General features: G+C 52.4%; 1 protein-coding gene across 2 annotated transcripts in view; it reads left to right on the top strand.

The window, feature by feature from the left end:
• GLI2 (GLI family zinc finger 2) overlaps positions 1-23062 on the top strand; it is a 241651-nt gene that overhangs the window by 166043 nt on the left and 52546 nt on the right. The window contains exon 3 of one of the 2 annotated variants that reach the window (XM_082690364.1): positions 17155-17260. The exons of the other annotated variant lie outside the window; for it this stretch is intronic. Within the exon in view, the coding sequence (XP_082546490.1) occupies positions 17155-17260 (106 nt within the window). The remainder of the gene's footprint in view (positions 1-17154; positions 17261-23062) is intronic. 2 annotated transcript variants of the gene reach the window in all.

Here is a 23062-nt window from a genome sequence, read left to right as displayed (position 1 = left end):
ACGGTATCTCAAACTCAGCAGGTCAGAAACCACCTACTTTCGGGTCCTCCAAACAGCCTTTGAGTCCTGGGTCCCCTCTCCTAGTTGGGGACACCACCATCCACTTCAACCCCAAGTTAACACCCCACCTGGGATGCCTTGACCTGACCGGCTTCTCTCCTCATTCATCCCACATCAGCCACGGGCCCTACAGCTCGCATGGATCATGACGCATTCTGTCTCTGCCACCACCACCCAGGGAGGCCCCTCCCCTCGCCCCACTGCAGCATCGTCTGCACACCTCACCCGCTGTGCCCTGGGTGGGAAATGCAGACCTGATCCTGTTGCTCCCTTGCCTACAACCTCCTCGTGTCTCCCCATTACCAACAGGCTAAATGTCTGTTATCTTTGATGTGTAAGAAGGGACACCCTCTGGCCCCACTCTTCACTGCTACCCCACCATGTGCTGTGACAACACAGAGCACTCCCACTGTTTCTCTTTTTAAATTGAAGTACAGTTGACGTGCAACATTATGTCAGTTTTAGGCAGGCAGTGAAATGATTTGACAATTACATATGTTACAAACTGCTTGCCACAGTTAAGTGTCCTCACCGTCTGTCTCCATACGACATTGGGAGAATAGTGTTGCTTCTGTCCCCCTATGCTGTACTTTTCATCCCCGTGACCTATTTAATTTTATAACTAGTGGTTTGTACTTCTTGATCCCCTTCACTTATCTGGCCTGTCACCCCATCATTCTCCCCTCTGGCAAGCTCCTATGCCTTCCTGGTCCTCTCCTCTGCTCACCTGTCACCTGTCAACCTGGGTGTCTCCTGCTGGCTGAGAGATCCTTGAGACAGGGACAGGATATTTTCCTTCCTGCATCTCCAGGGCAGAGCCTGGGCCCAGGCCCTGAACACATAGGCTGTAGTATGGAGAAGACAGAACTGGGGGCTTCGTGACCCCTGACCCCTCTGAGCAGAGGGAGCCCCATGGCATAGACTCACATAGAACCATGGAGAGTGTGTTTTCTACAGTTCGGGAATTCTGCTTCTCCATGTTTCCAGCCAGCCACACTGTAATAAGAAAACAGTCATCGTGGATGGACAGGCCGGGAAGGTGGTTAAGCCTCAGGCTCTAGAATCACAGACGAGGGTTCAAATCCTTCCCTGCCGGTTAGTTGCTGTATGATCTTGGATGAGTTATATACACATCGAACCTCAGTGTCCTCATCTGTAGAACAAGGTCATGATAGGGATGCCTTCACCCCGCCATATGGTTGATGTGAAGAGCAAATAAATATGAACATCAAGTGTGCAGAATTATGCCTGGCACAAGCATTCAAAAAATGTCATTTTAAGTCATTTTGTAGATGCTCTTTTTCTTCTGTCTTCCAAATTTTTGTTTAAACTCTAGTTTGTCAACGTATAGTGTAACGTTGCTTTCGGGAATAGAATTTAGAATTTAGTGATTCTTTCCTTACATATAACACTCTGTGTTCATCCCAACAAGTGTCCCCATTAATCCCCATCACTCATCTAACCCATCCCCCATCCACCTCCCTCCATCACCCCTCAGATTGTTCTCTGTCCGTAAAAGTCTCTTGCCTCCCTCTCTCTCCTCCTTTTATCCCCTTCCCACATAGTTACCTATATTGTCGCCTAAATTCCACATATGAGTAAAATTATATGGATATTTCTCTTTCTCTGCCTACTTATTCCATTTACTTATTTCATTTAGCCTAATACACTCTAGCTTCCACCACATCATTGCAAATAGCAAGATTTTATTCTTTTTGATGGCCAAGTAGTATTCCATTGTATATATATACCATATTTTCTTTATCCATTCAGCCATCAATGGACCTTTGGGCTTTTTCCATGGTTTGGAGCTGGTAATCCTGTATAAACATCAGGGTGCATGTCCCCCTTTGAATCTGTATTTTTGTATCTTTTGGGTAAATACCTAGTAGTACAATTGCTGGGTCATAAGGTAGTTCTATTTTTAACTTTTTTGAGGAAGTTCCAGACCGTTTTCCAGAGCAGCTGCACCAGTTTGCATTCCCACCAACAGTGTAAAAGTGTTTCCCATTCAATAGATATTCTTAAGGAGTGCCTGGCTGGCTCAGTTGGAAGAGCACACGATTCTTGATCTCAGGTTTGTGAGTTCGAGCCCTACGTTGGGTGTAGAGATGACTTAAATAGATAAAACTTAAAAAAAAAAAAAATACTCTCGCCGGGGCATTTGCGTGGCTCAGTGGGTCGAGCATCTGCCTTTGGCTCAGTCACAATCCCAGGATTCTGGGGCTCGCTGCTCATCAGAGAATCGGCTTCTCCCTCTGCCCCTCCCCCCACTCATGCCCACTTGCTCTATCTCTTAAATAAATACATAAAAATCTTTTAAAGAAATGCTCTTGAGTTCTTACCATTGGGCTGCTGAGCATTAAAAATAATATTATTACTAGCATGAACAATATGGACAAGAAGGCACAATCTCCCCACAACTGTTTAATGCCCCTTTTTCATATTCTTGGGGTGGGAGGTAGCCAGATGGCTGGCTCATATTCAAGTGGGATGCTGCACAGGGCATTAAACCTGCCCCACGGCCCAATGAGGTGGGCATAGACCAACCACAGCGGGACTTCGATGATCCAGTGGTGATAAGCCATGCTGTTCAGGCTCTGATCTGATGGTCTGTCCCCTCAGCTTTGGCTTGGCTTCAGCCTGAGCAGGCCTGGGCATGGAAGCAGGGGTACCCAGGACCAACCAGAATGTGGAGCATGGCCATGGGGTCCAGGGTGACTCGTCCCTGTGCACTTGGGTAGAATAAGGAAGTGCCATTCCAAATTCCTTCTGGTGGGCAGCGCTGTGGGAACCCCTTTCTAGAGCTCTTGCGTGTCAGGGCCCATGTCCTTGGAGCATGTGGTCTGCCCTCCCCTGTAGGCTCATGCTCTGTAGTTAGTTCACCCAGAGTCCCTCCCAGAACCCAGAAAGAGAAAGGAAGCCAGGGCACTGGGTTCAGACTCTGCGTGTTCCAGAACTGTGGGGCAGAAGGGCCCTGTGGCCCATCTAGAATGCAGAAGAAGGCACTATTTCTGCTTGCAAGGAGGCTTGAAGGCTCCGCCACTGAGATCTGGCCCCAACCCGTCCCCACCCGTGGGCCATGCTTGGCATCTTCCCTGAAGCTGTGGTTAGGGGGAAACCAATGTTATGGGAACAGCTCCTGGCTCTGGCTAGTGTCTCTCCAGCCCGGAGGCAGATTCAGGGTGGGTGGCTTGGTTTGGGAATCTTCTTTGGCCCAGAAAGGAAGGGGAATCAGTTACTGGATAGGGCACTGCATGGCTTATGGCTGGTGGGGCAGACTGTCTGCAGAGGCGAGGTGCAGGTGGACGGGGGTTTCAGATGTGCATTCAAATTCCCCTACCCCTCTGCCCTTACGGCGTGTCTCTGACCCATTGTGGGGAATTGGGGTGCACTATTGTCTGTGGCTTTTGCTAAAGATCTAATCCCCAAGAGAGTGGCTGCAAGGCTTCCCCAGCTCTGGGAAGCCAGAGAATTGTGGCATGGTCCCTATCATCCCTTCTTGGGAATAAATGCAACCTGCGCCTTTTCACCCACCAGGCAGATCACCTGGAGGCACCTAGCCCGGCTGGGCCCTGCTGGCCTCTTCCCAAATGTGGCCCTACCATCCCCCACTTGAAGCTCTGTTCCCCCTCCCCAGCTGCCCTTCCAGGGCTCACTCCCTCCAGCCAGTCTGTCCCCACCACATGCAGCTCCCTCTGTTTCTGTGAATTGTCCCTTCCAAAGTGTCATCTGAAAGGAAAAAGTATGAACAACTCAAGGGCCCTAGAGAAGAGGCATGGATGTACAGTCCCACATCTGGGAATTGGATGCTCAGAGGCATACAAAGACAAACCTCTATTTATGGCGGGGCTGCTATTAGATTGAGCATGCCACCCCATTTAAACCCATTTCACACTTGGGGATCCCCACTCATCCCAGGCCACCATGAGGTCCCGCAACCCTATGAGGGACAGGTGACTTTAATGACAGCAACTTCTCCACATGGGGCATGCAGAGGGTGTTCACGTGCACTCATCTAGACCGCTGTGGGTCTGCCCATCCCATTGCCCTCTGGGTCTGCTCAGGACCACTAAGGATAGCTACAGCTTTCCTACAATGGAGTTGCTCCTGCTCCCCTGTCCCAATCTTGACCCCCTCTGGGGCATCTGGTCACACCTGCCAGTGGGCATCTACCCATCCCAGGAGTCCGTCATGCTAACATGCAGCTTGGGGGTCCCCCAGTGGCCAGACGCCCAAGGCCAGATGACTGCAGGGCCCTCAGCCACCCATCCCTCTGCAGGGCTTGCTGGGGCTCCTCATCCTAATCAAGGGCATGTTTTAATTTATGCAAATGGGGGAGGGTTGGTAGCAGGGAGTCGCAGACATCCATCACCCCGTTTCCCAGCACCAGTCATTCATCAGCGGGCCTTAAAGATAATACACTTTTTGTTTAAGGCAATTACTTAATCTTGACAAACTCGTGTGTTAAGCAGGGCTATTAGTGGGGCCCGTCATTAATCAGTACAAAACCAGGTGGGTGCTTTTTCTGAACTGCCATCGCTCTTGGGGACACAGGGTGGGCCCTTTGCCATCCTGACTGCCCTAATTACACAAGCAGCATGCTAACGATGAGCGCGCGGTGTGTGTTGTGGTGGGGGGGGCGCTGATATACAGGCAGGAGTGGGGCCCATTTTTAATGCCAGTCAGCAGGTTTTCCAAACCAGGCAGAATGACCCATGGGGGTTATTAGCAGGGACCGGGAGCACAGCTGGGGAAAACAGATAACCCCCTCCCGCAGGTCCCTCCCCAACTTGCCTCCAACTTTACGGATCCCTGGGCAGCACTTAAAAGCTGCGACATGAAATAACCCTTCTGTTTGGGAGACTGCCTTAATTTCTGGAAAAGTCCCAACCAAGGTGGAAATGCCAAGTGCAGCCATGTGTCTCCTGGAATTTGTTGGCGCTGCGACTTCTCCTTACCCTGTCCCGTGTGATTCTCCCTCGTTTATCACACATCCGTGGCTCCGACCTCTCTGAAGCCCACTCCCAGGCTGCCTTGCAGAGGGTCAGGGCGGGGTGGGGGCGGGGGCGGGGGCAGTGGCGCTGGGCTCCCAGGACAGGGCCCTGGCCTCCTCCTTGGCTTCCCATCCTATCTTCATCATTCTAAAGGAGCTCTCACTGACTTGCTCCACCTGTAGGAACGTGTCTGGAATTCCCGTGGGTGTCTGGGAGGCTCGGCTCTGACACTGACGAGCTGCATGACTATCCCCGGCCGGTTCACAGAACTTATGTGCCTCAGTTTCCTCATCTGCATAATGGGGATCTTCATCATGATGTCACATTTCTCCGCAAGTGCTATGAGGCTTAAATCACTCGCCCAGGAAAGCTCCAGCTTGCGGGAAGGCTGATGACTTTGCTGGGAGAAGCACTTCTGTTGGAAGTCTCTGAGGAGGGTCCCAGCTGCTGAACTGAATCCTCTTTGTACATCTGTGTGCGAAGACTGCTCTAATACCCCTCGTGCACTAGGGCTTTCCCTGCTAGGTCCTAAGTGACTTTATACAGAATGTGGGCAGCTCCCAGCCACCCCGATAGCCACAGGGTCTCTTTTCCAGCAGTCTAAGGATTCACCCACTTAGGCATTCATGCTCACTCGGCACATATTCCTAACTTCCACCATGTGAGCACCGGACTCTGGCTTGGGAGAAACTGTTTAGAGGGTACATCTCCTGCCTAATTTGGAGAGGGGGCCGAGGAAAAGTCCGGGAACCATGACAGACTAGGTCAGCACGGTAAGAAGGAGGGAGGGCTAGCGGCAGAGCGGCTTTCAGGCAGGGTGAGGGCTGGCAGTGGGCTGGGAGGTGTGAAACAGTGGGAGCTTTTGCTGTCCGTCTGATGGAGGGGCAGTCTGTGGGCAGGATCAGGAGAGTGCTAGGGCCGCCTGGGCTTTGCACTCCATTCTGCAGGCCACGGGAGGAGCTGGGGGCCGCCTGTCAAGCAGTTGAATCCCTTCTCTGGGTCCCTGTTGCTGGGCTGGAATTGGACCCATGGAGCAGGGTCGTTGCCCTCAGCACCTTGCATGGGATGAGTGGGTCAGGCTGCTTGGTTTGTGGAAGGACAGCCCTGCTTTTCTCCTGCCCTGAGACGCATTGTGTGTGGGAGTTTGCCCCTACATTTTAAACCCTGTTTATTTTAAAGGAAGTAGGCTCCATCTGCTTTTAATTCACACACTTAGCTCATCAAAATATTGTTTTGCAAGAGGTTTTTTTGATGTCCAGGAAGCCTTTGGAGTTTTTCCCTCTCTCTCTCCCTTGTCTGCCTTACATCTTACTCTAGGAAATAAGATTCTAGGCCCTGCTCAGGGCCAGCAGGGTAGGTCATGGGACTGTGTTTTCTGTGCCTCAATTTCTCCACCAGAATAATAAGGAGAAATGGGCTTTTCCCAGGGGTTCTGTGCACTGTCCTCTAGTCCCGCCAGGTAGATCTCCAGTGTCCCCAGTTAAGGGAACTGCCGTTTCTAGCAGCAGGAGTGGGCAGCCATAGGCTGGCGTGTGGGGAGCGGTGGGGGGAATGGCTTGGGCTGGAACCACTCTTGAGTCAGCTGGGTCTAGAATTATGTGGAGCCAGTGCTGCCCAGGGAGCCAGGCTTCTGCGAGTCTTACGTGGCTTGGCTCCTATCTCCCCAGGGCCCTGCCCTGCCTGACACCCTGCATGCACTTTGCTTCCTGGGGGGCTCTCTTATTTGTCAGAAGGTCTTCGGAGCCCACACACCCACTGCTTTGTTCGAGGACGTCTGCCCAAGCCTGCAGGGAAGGCCGTGGGCAGCGATCCAGGGGGCAGAATTCAGAGTGGGGCTGCTGCCCTGCTCGCTTCTGCCCTCATGGGTCAAGGGCATGGAAGGACAACCCTGGGAGCCCTTGTCAGTTAAATGGATGGAAGAAAGGGAGTGAAGGAAGGGAGGAAGAAGGGGAGGAAAGGAAAAAGGAAGGGAGGAGGGAGGGAGGAGGAGAACTGTTAATGGTTATTTAAACGATCAAATAGAAGTTTTACAGGGAGTTCAGATTCAGAAGGGAGGAAGGGCTTTTGGAAAGATGCTCTTCACCATATTTTAAATATCAGTAAGATTTTTATCAACTCAGACTAGCATTCTATGGAAACAGTGCAAGTGTAACTGTGATAAGGCAACCACCAGGCACATGGGGCGGCTGGACACTTCAGATGTGGCTGGTTCGAATTGAGACATGCTACAGTTGCAAACTTCACAATCAATTCTGAAGAAATCGATATTTAAAAAAGGAATGTTAGACATCTTGTGAATAATTTTATATTGGTTATATGTATGTTAACAGGATAATATTTTTTATATCCTGGGTCAATGAAATTGGGTGATTAAAAATATTACCTGCCTCTTTTTAGGCTTTCTTTCTTTCATGTGGCTCCTGGTAAACGGGAAATACCATGATGTGCCCTGTGGCGTTATGTCTACTGGGCAGAACTGTATTTGAAGGGAGGGGGCACTTAGAGAAGAAACCAGCGGCAGCGATTTTCTCAAAGAAAAGAATCCCCTTGAGTAACCTATAATCAATGGGACCGTTCTGACAAGGGGCTCCCAAGAAGTAGTCCTTAAGAGACCTGCTTTGGGGAAGCATTGGTAATTGGCTGTTGAATGCAGAAAAGGAAATAAGACTAGCCCGCGTGCTGGAGGGGCTTGACCCCTCTGCTTGCTGCAGTTTCTGTTTCTTGGTTTTGAATCTCATGGACTGGCTTTGGCGAGTTCCAAGTCAGAGCACTCTGCAGAAAGAGGTGTCCTAGCCAGCCCGGGAAAGTGTCACCAGTGCCCAGGGAAGAGTGAGTGCCAAGGTCCCTTGAGAACCACAGTGGAAGGACCACGGGCTCTCATGGTGCTCTTGGGAGCACGAGAAGCACTGGGCAGGGGAAACCTTTTGCAAGAGCTCTCCAGGAAAGGGACCAGATGCTGGTGAAGGAGGCAAATGACCACCCCCCATGACCAATGGGCTTTTTAGACAATAATGGGTGCAAGTTGGCAGGGGAGTCTGTGAAGTGTGATGGGACACAGGAGGGTGTCCTTGCAGGTAAAGCTTCACGGTGCTGGGTTCCCACTGGAGTGCTGACATCCAGCCCAAGACACAGGCACCAGCTGGTGGGTCACTCGCTCCCCAAGCCCCTGGGCTCGATCCGTGCTTTCGGCAGGGTCTTTTGCAGGTCTTCATGGAAGACTCTCAGAGCCATGGTCTTCCGGCACCCAAATCTAATATAGATTTTAGGGTCTTGCCTACTACTTTCTTTGGAAGAGATCCTGTGGCCAGGACTGTTTTCAAGCTTAATCAGGCTTGACCTTCTCTGAGGTCTGTTTTGGTTCAAAGACTCTCTAGTGGGACACCCCACTCATGTACCCCGACAGGTGGACGATCCGTCCCATCTGCTGCCGTGGCAGGGGTCTCCCCAGCACCCCTAACTAAAAGGGCGGGAGGTCCGTGGAGATGGCCCCATGCTCTGGACTCATGGTATTTCGTTCCTGCCTCCCAGCCTCCCTCGGGCGGGGGTCCCGTCACTACCCTTGTTGTACCGATGAGGAAATCAAGGCGCGGGAAGGTTAAGTGGGAATCAGCAGTGGGACCAGGCTTGGCCGCTGTGTCGGCTGCAGCCTGTGGCTCATGCGGCCCGTCTTACCACCACCATCCAGGGAGTCTCGGTCAGGGCAAGTGGCTCTCCTAAGAGTACCATGCACTGAAGGGCTTCAACCACAGACTTGAAGTTCTCTGGGAAGTCTGAGATCGTGGCGTTTGGTGTGTGGCAATGTCCCCCTTCCTGGTTTGTGTAGATGGCCTTCTTCTAGCTGTGTCCTCACAGGGCCAAGGCCTGAGGGACCCAGGGTCCCTTTTATGAGGGCACTGATCCCATTCATGAGGGCTCCCCCTCCTGACCTCCCATAAGTCCCATCTCCAAACCATCACAACCCACATTAGAATTTCAACCTTTGAATTGGGGCGGGGATGGGGGGGAGCATTAAACATTCAGTCTGCAGCTGAGAGGGACAGACCCCAGAACAGCCCGTGCCTCTGGGGTGGGCAGTGTGCCTGGGTGGCTCCAGCCAGGGCCCTGATCCCGGCGAGCTCCCTGTGGGGGCAAGTCCTGCCGGACCCCAGCCAGCTAGGGGTGTTGGAATTTCCTGTCTCCTTTGAGCTCCTCCCATCCCTCTCCCCCCAAGTGAGACAAACGCTTTGTAATTGCATGCTGCGGAGTGCCATTCAGGATATTATTATTGTTATTTAGTACTTCCTGTGGAGTGGGGCCTGGGCATCAGGAGGGGCCTCTGGAGCAGCCTGTCCCTGGGCTTATTATGGGGAAGAATAGTGTCATTTGCATAAATTCCGGAAGTGGACTTGCCTGGCTGCTGGGAATGAGGCTTTCCTGGACTCCTTTCCAGTTTCTTACCCCCAGCCCTGATGCTTTGGCCACTGCTTCGTTCCCGCTGGGAGAGGACTTGGCCATCTGAGTCTGCAGATCCGAGGCGCTGGCCTATGAAACTGTCCAAGTTTCCAAGCGAACTGAGGCCACTGCAAGAGAAGGGAGGAATGCTCATGTACCGTCTCCGGTGGCTTTCCCCAGCCCTGGCACACCCATCACACCTTTCCTCATGGTGCTCAAGCCCGTTGCCACTGCCACTGGCAAATGGGCTGGCATGGTGGTCACTAGGATTTGATCATCACACCCAAGGCTGTGTTAGTCATCAATCATGTTGAGCTTCTCCGGGTCACCAGCTAGTACAATGCAGGATAGACATGAATACAAGAAACCATCACCTCTTACTTCCCAATGCCGCTGGGAACTCCAGAAGTATAAAAAGTCAAGGCTGGCCAGTGGTTTTGCAAGTGTGGTCCTTGAGAAGTTGTGTGAGCATCACCTGGGCACTTGGGATAAGTGTAGATTCTTGGGTCCTGAGCCCAGAGCTCTGGGGAGGGAGCCCAGCAACGGTGTTTGACCAAACCCTACCAGTGATTCTTGGGTCTGAGAAGCACTGAAGTTGGTATCTAGTAGGTGTTCTGTAGTGGGCCTCATGTTAGGTGTAACACATCATTTAGTCTCCAGGAGGACTTTAGAAAGAGGCATTCCTAATCCTGGGTATACAGGAGAGGTGACACAGCTTGACCAGGAGTCACATTCTGCACAGCTCTGTGCCTGGGTATGACTGAGTCTGGATTCCATCCACACCACCTCTGAGCCTAAAGAACCAGTCATCCTCCCCCTTCCTTCCAGCTCCCCCAGTCTTGACTGTGAAGGCTCAGCTCTAAAACCACCTCTTCCAGGGAGGCTGCCTGGCTGCTCTGGGTGCTGCAGACATCTCCCTTCTCTGACTTTGAGGTTGTTCTGGCATTCTGGAGCCTGCTGAATCACAGAGAGTCGAGCCTTCAGCTTTGCACACAGGCTCTGTGTGCTGGGATTGTGCTGCTGACACTCCCCCCACATTGACTTTGTGGGGGAAGCCTTAAGAGGGTGTGTGGGCTGAGAGAGTTCCCTCCATCCTTTCGGCAGTGTAGGCCAGGGGTTGAGAGCTCTGCCCTGGGTGGTGGGAAGCTTCCCTTTGGATCCTGGAGAAGGCTGAAGAGCTGGACCTGATGGGGCCCGAAGCCTGTGCCGGTCAAGGCCACATCAGAGAGGGTCTGTGTGTCTGAGCTGCATGGTGTCCCGAGGCCAGACCATGCAGTTAAGAGAAGGATCATGCCATCTCTTCTTTGGAGCTGGTGCTATCATTTATGGTATCTTCTGGGAAGCCTTTAGCTCCAGAATCCCTGAGAAGTGGGTCGGGGATCTCCACGGAAACAGGCAAGAATGCAGAGCCCTGCCCTGTGGGATTTGTAATGAGCTCACCTTCAACGGCTAAAATGTAGACTGTAGCCATGCAGGCAACCTGCTAGCGTCCAGCACCATCTAATGGGTAGCTAATCATCTGGGACCAGCCTTACAGACAACGAGGGTGCCAATCATTGTCCCTTCCCCACCCAATTAACATTTTTCATTTTGTAGCACATTTTCTCATTTCTGTTTGTAGAAGGGTTAAGCAGTTCAACTGACCAAGTTAGGTCTTCAGGGTGGAACCCAGAGTAGCATCCTCTCTCTATTGGGCTGGGAGACGTTTCCCCAAAGTGCCCTTGTCCAGGCCATCAAAGCCCCTTGCTTCCTAGTAGGGGAGAGCTAAGTTTGCTTTAAGGAAATGGCATCGTACAAGGGCTCCCATCCTCGGAACCGCCGCCCTCCTGTACCTGGGCCGTGTCAACTGCCTGGGATGTGATCACACCCACTTCTGGCTTGGGTTTCCCAGGGGCTGACTTACTGCTGCAGGGCAGGGTGCTGGGGTTCATGGCAGGTGAGGAGGGAAAAACTTTTTTTAAAAACCCACCTTTAAAACAAATTTCCCAGTGTTGTTTACTGAAGCCATTAGGCCCCCTGCAGGCCCCTGACCTGATTTTGGTCAGCACAGACAGGAGGGACAGAATGGCAGAAAACAGTTGGGTTGGGAGCAGCTAGTCTGAGGCTCGAGCAGATGGACCACGGGGGAATGGGGGTGCGGTCAGCAGCGATCCATTGGTGGAACACCTTTTTGGCAATTCTCCTGAGCCCGCAACCCATCCTCTCTGCCCGTCCCCACTCCATCACACAGGGAGTCGGGGAGCACCAAGTCCTGTGGTGAGCACATCAAGTGGCAGAGGCTCCAACAAGGGCCTGCCTGATGCATCTCGGCATCCCTTACAGCAGGAAGTAGGGCCCTTTTCGCATTTCCCCTGACAGTCACAGCCTCAGGGGAGTGCCGCTCACTGGTATTTTGCTCTGTGCTAGACACTGCAAACATACAGCGAGGGTCGGTGTTGTTCCCATTTTACAGATGAAGAGATGAAAGCCCAGAGTGCCTGTCACTTGTTAGTGATGACAAAACCGGGGTTCACACCCAAGTCTGTCGGGATTTATGGCTCACATGCTTCCTACCCCATCCCAAGCTCCGTAGACCATGGGGACGTGTCATTCCCCTTAAGACTGTCGTTTGACTAATGGTAGCTCAGGAAGAATCTGGATTTCAATCTAAACAGTAAAGTGTACGGTACTGGTCTTCAAGCCTGCTCGCGTGCCCATTTCTCCTTCCTCCATGTGCGCACCTTCCTTCTCCAAAGATACAGGTGTCTCCGTCTGCCTGGTCCCTCTGCTAAGGGGAAGGTGACCTGGTGGGTCAGCTGCACTTCAGTGTGAATTTGTTTCCGTGACTTTCCCAAGGTCCATTTGCTTTTAAGGAGACAAATGAAACCGCTGCACTGGATATTACTTACGAGGCAGGGAATGGTAAGGGACAGGAACATGTTGCGTTAGTCTTTAAGCGGGAATCCCAAGGAGAGTCCCCCATACTGTAAGAGAAACTGGAGGCCAGAGAGCGCTTTCCTGACCCCCAAGAGGCATGCCAAATCCGAAGGCCTCTGTTGCAGCTTATCAGAGGCTGCCTGGAGCCCATCAGGGTGTCAGAGGCACCACAGCACTGGTCACCCTGGCGACTGTGGGGCATGGGCCGGCTGCCCAACAAGGGTATGGGGGTTCACACCTTGCCCTGACCCCTGACCTCCCTCCCAGGGTCCCCGGACCGCACTAACGCGCGTTTCCACCTCCCTGAAACTCGGAGCCGCACTGTGCTAAGACCACGCCTCCTTCCGGAAACACCTGCGGGCATCTCCCCTCAGTCAGCGCCGGGCAATGCAGCCCTTTGCTCAGAAACACTTTGCTTCTCTGGTCCTGCAGGTGGAGCATACCAGTGCACGTGCTCCAAGCTAATTCCCTCCTGTGGTTTTAATGGAGATGACCGCGGTCAGGGAAGACCATGCTAATCTCTAGGGAGCGGACAGCCCAGGGGGCCGGCCCCTGGCGCATCCAGTCTGTTCCGGAAGATGGCTGCTTCACGTCGCCAGCCCCTCCGGCTCTGGGCCAGCCTCTCCAACCCTCCCTGAGTTCAGTCCTCGGGGCAGCGCCCCTGCGTTGTAGCAACACATGACTTCATCCGAGGAGAATTCCTCCGGCTGCTGACGCGGCTGCCCAGTCATGTTTCCATGACCCAATCCTCCCAATTCCGTGTCTGAACCCTCTGCTGACCCCGCCCCAGCCTCTCTGGCAGAAATTCACCGGAGTCACTATGAATGGGACATGAACTAGACCCGGGCTTCCGGGGAGGGTCCTCTGGGCCTCCTCACTCCCGACGTGAGATCAGGGACACTGCGGAGGCCAGAAAACCCTCACCCCTGGGACCACCGGCCAAGCAACATCTGGCTTTTATGCCCTAGCGCAGAAAGATTCTGGGTTTAAAAATAAAAGTCAAGGCCCCACCATCCTCAGCTTCCCAGACCGGTCCTCCTTCTGTGTAGCATCAAAAACAAATGTGCATTTTCTTCAGAGGGGCAGGGGTGATGCATAGAAAATTCCGAGCTTCGAGTTTCTTCCCCAGAAACTTAAAAAGAGAGCCATTTCTTTGAAATGACATATGGGATGTGTGTGTGTGTGTGTGTGTGTGTGTGTGTGTGTTCCCCCAATCCCCCCGCCACCCCCCCCCCCGCCGGAAGAACATAATTTAGTTTGGATTTTTTTTTTTTTAACTTAAAAAAAGAGCCCACAATGAAAACAATGTGTGGAAGGATCTCATTCAATATGTCACTTGAAGGCAGCTCTTGTTCCTGACGTATATCTTCATGTTCCTTGGGTAATGCTGATGGCCTCTAGACGGAATAACTTCTTGCAAGAACCCAAAGGGGAATTTTCTCCTCCCGCAGCCGGGCAGAAGGGCTCTGAGCGAAGCATTCAATTCTGAATGAGAGGCACCTGGGGACAGGCCATGCCAGTCTGAAAGGGTCCTGAGACCTCAGATGGGCCAGATCAACCTTCAACCCTTGGATGGCCTGAGGTGCCCAGTTCGCCCCAGAGACAGCTGGTTGGGGCTCAGTCCCCAGAGGCTGGTGGACTGAGCACATCTGGAAGGTCACTGGTCCTTAGTCATGGGTTGTATGGATAGGGCCATAGCAATGCAGCAGTGTCTGGACCCTAAACTCCTATGCCCTGCTCAGGGATCCCTCCTACAACCTCAGCGTGTTTCTGGCTGGGACAAGCATGGCTCTTTCTCCAGGGAACAGGGGACCATTCACAAACAGCAGGACTGTCCTGGCAGGAATCCGCATTGTACAGATGTGTAAGATAAGGCCCAGAGAGGAGACACGATTTCCTCAATGTCCCACGGCCTGCTGCCCAGAGTTAAGGGAAAGCCACTCCCCCTGGTAATCTCCACAGCCTGCACCCCAGCCATCCAGCAGAAAGTGGGGGTGCAGCCTTAACTGGGGAGAGCATCTCTCTCTCTCACACACACACACACACGTACAGACACACTGCACATGCACAGCCACTGGCTTCAGCCCTGGTATCCCCGGCATTTCATAGTTGCCTGGTAAACAACCATGAGCCCTCCATTCCTGCAGATTTTATAGCTCTTGAGACCTGGGGGAAGTTGCATTAACCCCAAGAAGAGCACTTTTAGCTAGTGAGGTCAAGGGCAAGGTCTGCACTCCAAGGGCATTAGGGAACTGCCTTCTGCTTCTGCACACAAAGAGCCAGGAGTGGATATTGGCAAAGCATCAAGAGCAGGGCCCAGTGCTGCATGAGCATTTTTTGTTAAATAGAATACATACTCCAGATGGGACCAGAAGGACCCCAGGGATCACCCTTGTACCTACCCACAGACTGCTCCTGAGGATTCATTTTGGCTGGGCAGAGGGAAAAACCCATGACCAGCTGTCCTAGGCCTTGGACTTCCTTGCAGGTTCGCTTGTCTTTTCCGCTTTGTGACTTTGGCCTGAAATCACCCATAGAGCCTCCACTTCCTCATCTGTGAAATGGGCACAGGATCACCTACCTTGGCTGCCTAAGAGGGGCTTTGGGGTATGCAGGAAAACATTCAGAAACACACAAATCACACTATTTTTTTTTTTAATTAACAATACTATAATCTGGTCCGCCTTGCCACATTAAAAAAAAAAAATCCCCAAAAGCCCTTTCCTAAACATCTGGGGAGCTGGACATGGCTTCCCTGCTGATTCTCCTGGGGGTTCAGGGAAGGCTAGCTTGACCCAATCCATGTTCTCAGTACCCATGGAAGGTGCCAGTTTTGTGGAACTATGAAGATAAATCTGAGTATGTGGAAATTAAGGTTACAATTTCAGGGGGAAAGTTTTCTTTGAAGAATTCCTGGTGTTCGGGGCCTCTGGCTGGCTCGGTCAGTGGAGCGTGTGACTCTTGATCTTGGCGTTGGAAGTTTGAGCCCCACATTGGGTGTGGAGATTACTTAAAAATGAAAAGATCTTTTCTTTTCTTTTTTTTTTTCTTTTAATAGAGGGAGTGTGCACAAGTGGGAGTGGGGAGGGGCCGAGGGAAAGAGAGAACCTTAAGCAGACTCCACACACAGCATGGAGCCCAATGAGGGGCTCCATCTAACAATCCTGAGATCACAACCTGAGATGAAATGGAGATTTGGAGGCTTAGCCCACTGAGCCACCCAGGTGCCCCTAAATTTTTGAAAATCTTAAAAAAAAAACCATGGTCTTCAGCCCAAGTGTCTGTTGACGAGTAGATGGATAACCAGACAAAAATCCGCACAGCAGACTATCATTCAGCCTTAAAAAGGAACTTCTGACCCATACTATACCAGATGAACCTTGAGGACATCATGCTAAGTGACCTGAGCTAGACAGAAAAGGAAAAATACCATACGATTCCACTCATATGAGGTATGTAGAATAGATTCATGCGATAGAAAGGCAGGTGGTGCTTGTGGGGAGCCAGGGGAGAGCAGGGATGGGGAGTTTGTGTTTAATGGGGACAGAGTCTCAGTCGGGGAGATGGAAAATACTGCAAATGGATGGTGGCGGCCCCTGATTAGAATGTATTAATGCCACTTGTGCTCGCTTCGGCAGCACGTATACTAATGCCACTGAGCTGTGCACTTAAAAATGGTTCAGATGGTAAATTTTATGTTGTATATATTTGACCACAATAAAAAAAAAGAATTTATAGGGCTTATAGGACAGTCCCAGGATCTGTCTGCATGGAAACGGGTAGCAGAATGATGTTTTTACATCCCTTACAGTAGGCTGGGCCGGCTGCCGACCTGTACGCACAGGAAACAAACTCATCCCCATCTCTTGCAAGGATTCTGCAATTCAGACTCCACAAACCCGCCTGCTGGCCCAGGGCCTTCAGCTGAACTAAGAGTTGACTGAGAAATCTCCACTTCTTAGCCCTTTTCCCGGTCTGACTACTTTTTAGAGGCTTGCTTTCCTAAAGCCTATAATTATGTTTGCCTCCAGGGGACCCAGGAATTTTTTTTTTTTTTTTAAATAAGCAAAGAGCATCCTACAATTATCACAATGATTTGTTGAGGGCAGGCCAAGTGCAGAGGGGAGGCTGACCCGACCGTGGAAGCCAGACCCACGTGCTGGCATCTGCATCTCCGAGGCACCCACCAGCTCACTTGGGGGTTAGTCATTAACAGGAGGACTGGAGAATTGACAGACCCATGTCAATTCTCCAGGGCAGGGCAAGGCGGCTGGCTGGGGTTCCGGCATCCCTTAGGCTGGCTGCTGCCACAGGGAGCGGACCCTGGCTTTGCAGATGGTTCTAGGTAAATATTTCCAGCCAGGGTGACTGCAGCATCCGGAGGCCATCACCCGGGGTTGCTCCAGCCACACGCAGCCCAGGCCGAAATGGGCAGCAGCCTGCCGGCTCTGTCAGTCCTGATTTGCGGCTGAGCCTGTAATCTCCCTGAGTTCAAAGAGCGCTTAGCTGCTTGTCTTTGTCAAGTGCGCGGTTGGGGATCTTTTATGTGAACGATGTCGGATTCTTGGGCTGACTTTGATTATTTATTCATCCCCCTCCGTGGGTGTGTGATAGCCAGGGCACCACCAAGCCCCCTTGTCCTGGCTACTTTTGCCCCTGAAATTCATGGAGCTTTAAAGCCCTTTGAAAATTGCCTTTTGAGGGAGGGGAAAAGTTTTTGAAAGGCCTGTTTCTCTCTCCCACTCCACAGTGCCGCAGCACCTCTTGCCACCGCTTCATGCTCCCTTACCGATTGACATGAGACACCAGGAGGGAAGGTACCATTATGAGCCCCACTCTGCCCACGGCGTGCACGGGTAAGTTCTACCCTCCCCCTCGCCCCCAGCCCGGCATGCAGTCCCCTGCCTCCGGGGAGGCTGGTGGTCTTAGCCACCTGTCCTGTCTCTGTTCGGTTTTTCTGGAGTTCCTAATCTGTACTGTTCTAAGCCGACAGTCACCTGTGCCACCAGGGGTGCATGGACCCAGGATGCTGGGTGAATGTGTACATGGGACGTGAACACGCAGCTCCGTCTGCTTACCTGAGAAGGAAGCCCTCCTCGGCTCGCACACCCTCACTGCCAAGGCTGCGGGTTGTCCCATTCTAGCCATAGCACCTTGGGGTTCTGTGTGTACTCAAGCAGTGGGAATTCCCTCTAGGCCAAAGGTCCTATATAAACATGGTGACCTTAGGGGTATCTGGGTGGCTCAGTCAGTTAAGCATCTGCCTTCAGCTCAGGTCATGATGTTAGGGTCTTGGGATCGAGCCCCGCTTCAGGCTCCCTGCTCAGAGGAAACCTTGCTTCCGCCTCTCCTTCTGCCCCTCTCCCTGCCCATGCTCTCTTTCACTTGCTCAATCTCAAATAAATAAATAAAATTTTTTAAAAGTACGGTGACCTTAGTTATACGTTATCACCGTATAATAATTTAGTGTTCTTTTACATGTCCCAGTTTAAACCCTATACTTTAGAGTCACCGTGATGATAAGGACAAGCCCCATGATAAGGACAAGGTTCCCAGGTAGAAGGACGTGTCCCAGTGCCATCTCACTCAGCCTAATCCTGTCCCTCTCCATTCTCACCTACGGCCTCGAAGCCTATAGCTAATGTCACTTTTCTTGGTGTTTATGACTCCAAGACTGGGCCCCACCCTACCCCATCCATTCCACTTCCAGAGAAGAGACTGAAACCTTTGCCCTACCCCCATATCTCTCCACTCCCCACACCTGCTTGGAGAAAACCTACTGCAAAGGCCCAACTCATCCCAGGATCCCTCTGGACCCAGCCATCTCATCTGTCCACGCCAAGCTGCTGTTCAGGGTTCTAGAACATACAGCTCTACTGCAGGTCTCCACGCCTCTGTTCCTGCTGCCCACCTTCCTGGAGTGCTCCTCTTGGGGCACCAGGATCCCCTACACCGAGTGGGGGCCCTTCTCTGGAATGATCTGCTTTCCCACCTACCCCCTAGCAGGCTCTGAGCTTCCCACTCCTTGCTGCCTTGCCAGTGGCTGACAGTACCAGGTCCATGATCAGTGAGTGTTGCCTGAATGAGAGCACTCTCCACCCATTCTACCCATTGAAGACAAACCCTACTTCCTGCCCGTCCCAGCTCCTGCCTGAAGGAAGTCAGTAAACGCTTGCTGAGCACTCCCTAGGTTCAAAAAAGCACCTGGCCTAATGAGAAGGCTGGTGACTGAGGTCACAGCCCTTGGCAACTCCTGTTGCTGGGCACCCCTTGCCGCCGCCCTGAGGTAGAGCAAACCGGAGACTTTTCTTTTTTAAAAAAGCATCTTTCACTTGGCAATAATTTCAGACATGAGAGAAGAGTTGCAAAAATAGTACAGAGATTTCCGGGATTCCCCCCACCCCCTGCTGGGCTCCCCTAGGACTCACATCTACATGACGGAAGGCTGATATGGGGTCATTAACTGACTTGTAAATCTTATCCGTGTTTCCTCAGTTGCCCCACTCATGTCTTCTTTTCTTCCTGTTGGGATGTGGCCTTGGCATTTCTTGGTCAAACCTCCTTTATTCTGGGCTAGTGGCTTAGTTTCTCTTGTCCTTCATGACCTTGACCCTCTCGAGGAGGACAGGCCAGTACGAAATGTACAGGTGTTCTCGACTGGGGACTCCTGCCTGAATTTGCCTCATGATGAAGTTTAGAGTGAGCATGTGGGGGACTAATACCATGAAGGTGGGACTTTGTCCTTCCTAGTGGGTCGTGTCAGGAGGCACACGATGACCTTATCACTGCAGCTCGCTTAGATAAGGTGAGGCCTGCTGGGTTTCTCCCCTTTAAAGTTGGTCCCTTTGTCATTAATAAATATCTTGGGGGAGGGGCTGAGACTTTAATATGTAACTATCCTGAGTCTTATCAAATTTTCACCTACTAACTAACATCCATTGGACGGTTCTAGCCAGAAACTGTAATTACTCATGTTCTCCAAATGGTGATTTTCTGTTTCCATCATTCCTTCCACATTTTTGGCCTGGAATTCTTCTGTGAGGAATAGTTCCATCTCCTCCCCACCCCCCACATCTTTTTTTCTTTGATTATTTACTTATGCCAAATAACTGCATAGGCAGACGTCTTATTCTGAGTTATACTCTGTTGTTGTCGCTATCTGTGTGTGGTTGAAATGGTCCCAGATGTGGGCATCGGGAGGCCCCTCAAGTTTTCTCATGGGGACTTTCAAATGTTGGAAACTTCTCATTTCGTGTCAGTGTGTGTTGTCGTGTCTCCCTTGATGAGAGCCTGCTCCTGGCACCCATGCCCACCTGGTAGGTGATGGGGTCCTTTCAGCCCCTGCCCGCTCTCCGGCTGCCCCTCCAGCTACCGGGCCTGGGACCACAGCTCCAGCAGCTGGCTTCGGTGAGCATGTTTGGAACTAGCGGATCTACCCAAAAAGGGCTCAGCTGGTGGCATCTGACCATCAAAGGAGAATCAAGAAGCTGAGTCTCTCTGTATTTGGGAGGGAGGTGGAACTGCTGACTTCCTGGCCAGTGAGGGGTGGGGGACAGGAAGAGCACCAGGAGGAACTGAAAGCCTTCGTGACCAGAAGCACGGGAGGTCTGGGCAGGCTAGTGAGCCTGTGGAAATGGTGTTGTCACTCACTGGCCCAGATGACTTTTGAACTCAACTTGATGTCTGAAGGGGAGTGTTTCAGTCTCCTGTTGCTGCTGTAACACATTACCCAGGGGCTTAAAACGATGCTGACTTACTCTTGGGCAGTTCTGGAGGGCAGAAGTCTGGAGTGAGTCAAGGTGTTGGTGGGGCTGGTTCTTGCTAGAGACTCCAGCACAGACTCTGCTTCCTTGACTTCCCTAGTTTCTGGAGGCCACCTGTGTGCCTCAGCCAGGACCCCTGTCTCTGGACCCATCCCTGTGTTCCCCTTGCTTCTGTCCTCACATCCTCCTTCTTCTTCTGTAATGCTTTTCTCCCTCCATCTCTCTTCTAAAGGTGCCTGCGATGGCTTTGAGGGCCCACATAGATAATCCAAGATAATCTTCCTGCCTCGATATCCTTAACTCCATCACATCTGCAAAGTCCCTTTTCCCCTAAAAGGTTATGGTCCCAGATTCCAGGGATTAGGGCACAGAAGGTTCTGAGGCTTGTTTGGGATCACCAAGCCCCACCCACTGGCCAGCGTGGCATCACCCAGTAGAATACAATAAAGGGTGTCCACAGTGTGCATAGGGCCTGGGTCCGGCCTGGCTCTGCTCGGGAGGCCGCTGTGCTATATTGAGCTTCACAGAGGCGCGCGGACCTGCCGGGTGTCATCCCTGCTGGCCTCCCCTCCCCCAGCCGGGGCCGGGCTCTCCTGGTTAACACCCAAGTGATGATGGGCAGCAGCACTCTGTTCCCGAGCCCCACGCCCCTGCCGCGGTGGGCTTCTAGGGGCTCCCCGGCAGCCTCAGGATGATCGGTCCCCACCCGGCCACAGGGGAACAAGGCGAGGGCATCGAGACCCCTTCCCCCTCCCCCACTGGTGTGGAAACAGGACGAGGCCTATAAGAAAACAACGGCCTCCGTGGCTCTGGCTTCTGTGATTAATGCGGTCGGAGCCCGGAGGAGTGCCCGATCCATCAAGCCCCCGCTGTATCCCACGCCTCCTCTGCGGCGCCAAATGTGTCTAATTACACAAACGTTGCACAGCAAATGAGCTGCGGTGTCATCTCTTGTCAGCTGCACCCGGAGCCTCCGCCTACTGCTCTGCGCCAGGGCCGCTGCCCATTGGCTCTCATGGTCCTCACGGCCCCGGGATTGGGCACCTCGTGCACCTGGGCTCTGCGTGAAGTGCTCCACCACAAACTGTTTGTCCTCCCCACCTCACCCCCGGGGGCGCTGCGGGGCGCTGCGGGAGTGCTCCGTCACCAGCCCTGCTCCACCAGCTGGCCTTTAACCCTGGCTCTGAACTTGAGAGCTTACCAACCCGGAATGAATAAACCTGTTTTTCCATCTGTAATAGGGCATAATGATAGCACCTATCCCATCTACCAAGTTATTTTGAGGATTCCATGGAGTCATGTAAGTAAAGCACTTGGGACCATTTGGAAACATGGAGTAGATGTTAATAGTGATGAGTCTCATGGTCGCTGTTTGCATTTGTTTATAGGGGCGGGGGTCACTGGAAGCCCAGGCCCCTGGGGGCAGAGGCAGGCCACTGCATGACCTTCGAAGAGGATTCTCTCTGGTGGCTGTCACTTAAGAAAGTAGAAAATAGGACTGAAGGAGTACCACTGGGGATGGAGAGAGGAGGGGTCTTTTTTCTCCCATTTGGAGAATTGGGACTGTATCTTCTAGGCAACCAGGAGCAAGAGGAAGTGGTCAGATTTATTTTTAGGGTACCCTTAGGAGCAGTTAGGGGATCGATAGAAGTGGGGGACCCACAGCAGAGGGACCTGCCAGAGCTGTGGTGTCCCTGGGTCCAGGTCACAGCCCTCCCCTCCGCCACAGGCAGCCACACAGGGAAGAGAAGGGCACAGGGTGGGGAGGGGGCAGTGTGGAAACCCAGCCAGCATGCCGGGCTGGCTTCTTCACAAATGTGCCCACCCCATCCTGACAGCACTTTTCCGCATCTCCTAGAAGTGCAAACCCACTACAGGATTTGTGTAGCTCACTGGTGCCCAGGAGGTTTTAGAAGGGTAGATGACACTGCCTGTAGACTCCTGAGGCAACATTTCTTATCCATGTAAACCACACGTGATGGGGAGATAAATGGGTAGAGGGGTTGTTGTTGATCAGGCGTGGTTCCTCCCCGCCCCGTGAGGAAATGATCCTGAGGGTCCAAGAGTCCATTGTCAAGGGCAAGAAGAGAAGGCCAGCCAGCGGATGGGAACCAACACTCCCCACAGACTTTCCATAGCCTTGCCGCTGCTGGTGGAAAAGCAAATTCTCTGGATCCCCTGCCAGCCCCTGCCCCTTGGAAACAGGCTTGCTAGGTGTTGTGGGGACAGAGGCTGAGGCATGGCACTATGGGGCTCCCAGCTGGAGCTCTCCATTTGCCCCGTGTAGGCAGTCATACAAGCAGGAGTACGGGCTGCCCTCAGCCAAGATCAACCCAAGTCCTTTTGGAGAAAGTAAAAGCTCCTTTTCCTGATTTGGGAGGCTAGGGTCGTTCTTTGACTCCCCGTGTGGCTTATGGGGTCCTTCTCATCCCAGCCTCTGCCCTGGGCCTTCAGAGAAGACCAGTTCCCATTGCTTCTAGCCCAGAGGGGTTACTGAGACCATCTAACGCTGTAGTTCTCAAACCTGGCTGCCTATCTGAACTTAGCTGTGTTTTAAAGATGCACATTCTTCCGTCCAATCTCCAAGGTTCTGGTTCTTGCAGGCTAGGGTGAGAACTGGGTATCTGCTTGTTTACCTACAGGCCAGAGTCTGAGGACTGCTGCAGGCCACCCTACTTATTTTAGACCCAAGAAAATGGGCTCAGAGCTGCGTGTTGCCTTGCTAGACTCATCACATCAGCAGGCTCTAGGGCTTTTTCTCTCAATGACAATGACCTCGAAGTATGGGGTGTTAAACATCCCCTGGTCCCTTTTTATCACCCATTCACAGATGCGGTGCCCACAAGTTGACCTAAATCTGTCCATACTCTCAGCTTGCAAAAGGGGATGAGCATA

This window comes from Mustela nivalis, assembly GCF_964662115.1.
Source record: "Mustela nivalis genome assembly, chromosome: 11".
Classification (NCBI taxonomy): Eukaryota; Metazoa; Chordata; class Mammalia; order Carnivora; family Mustelidae; genus Mustela; species Mustela nivalis.
The sequence above is the reverse complement of the archived record's forward strand: the minus strand, read 5'-3'. Positions and strand labels throughout refer to the sequence as shown.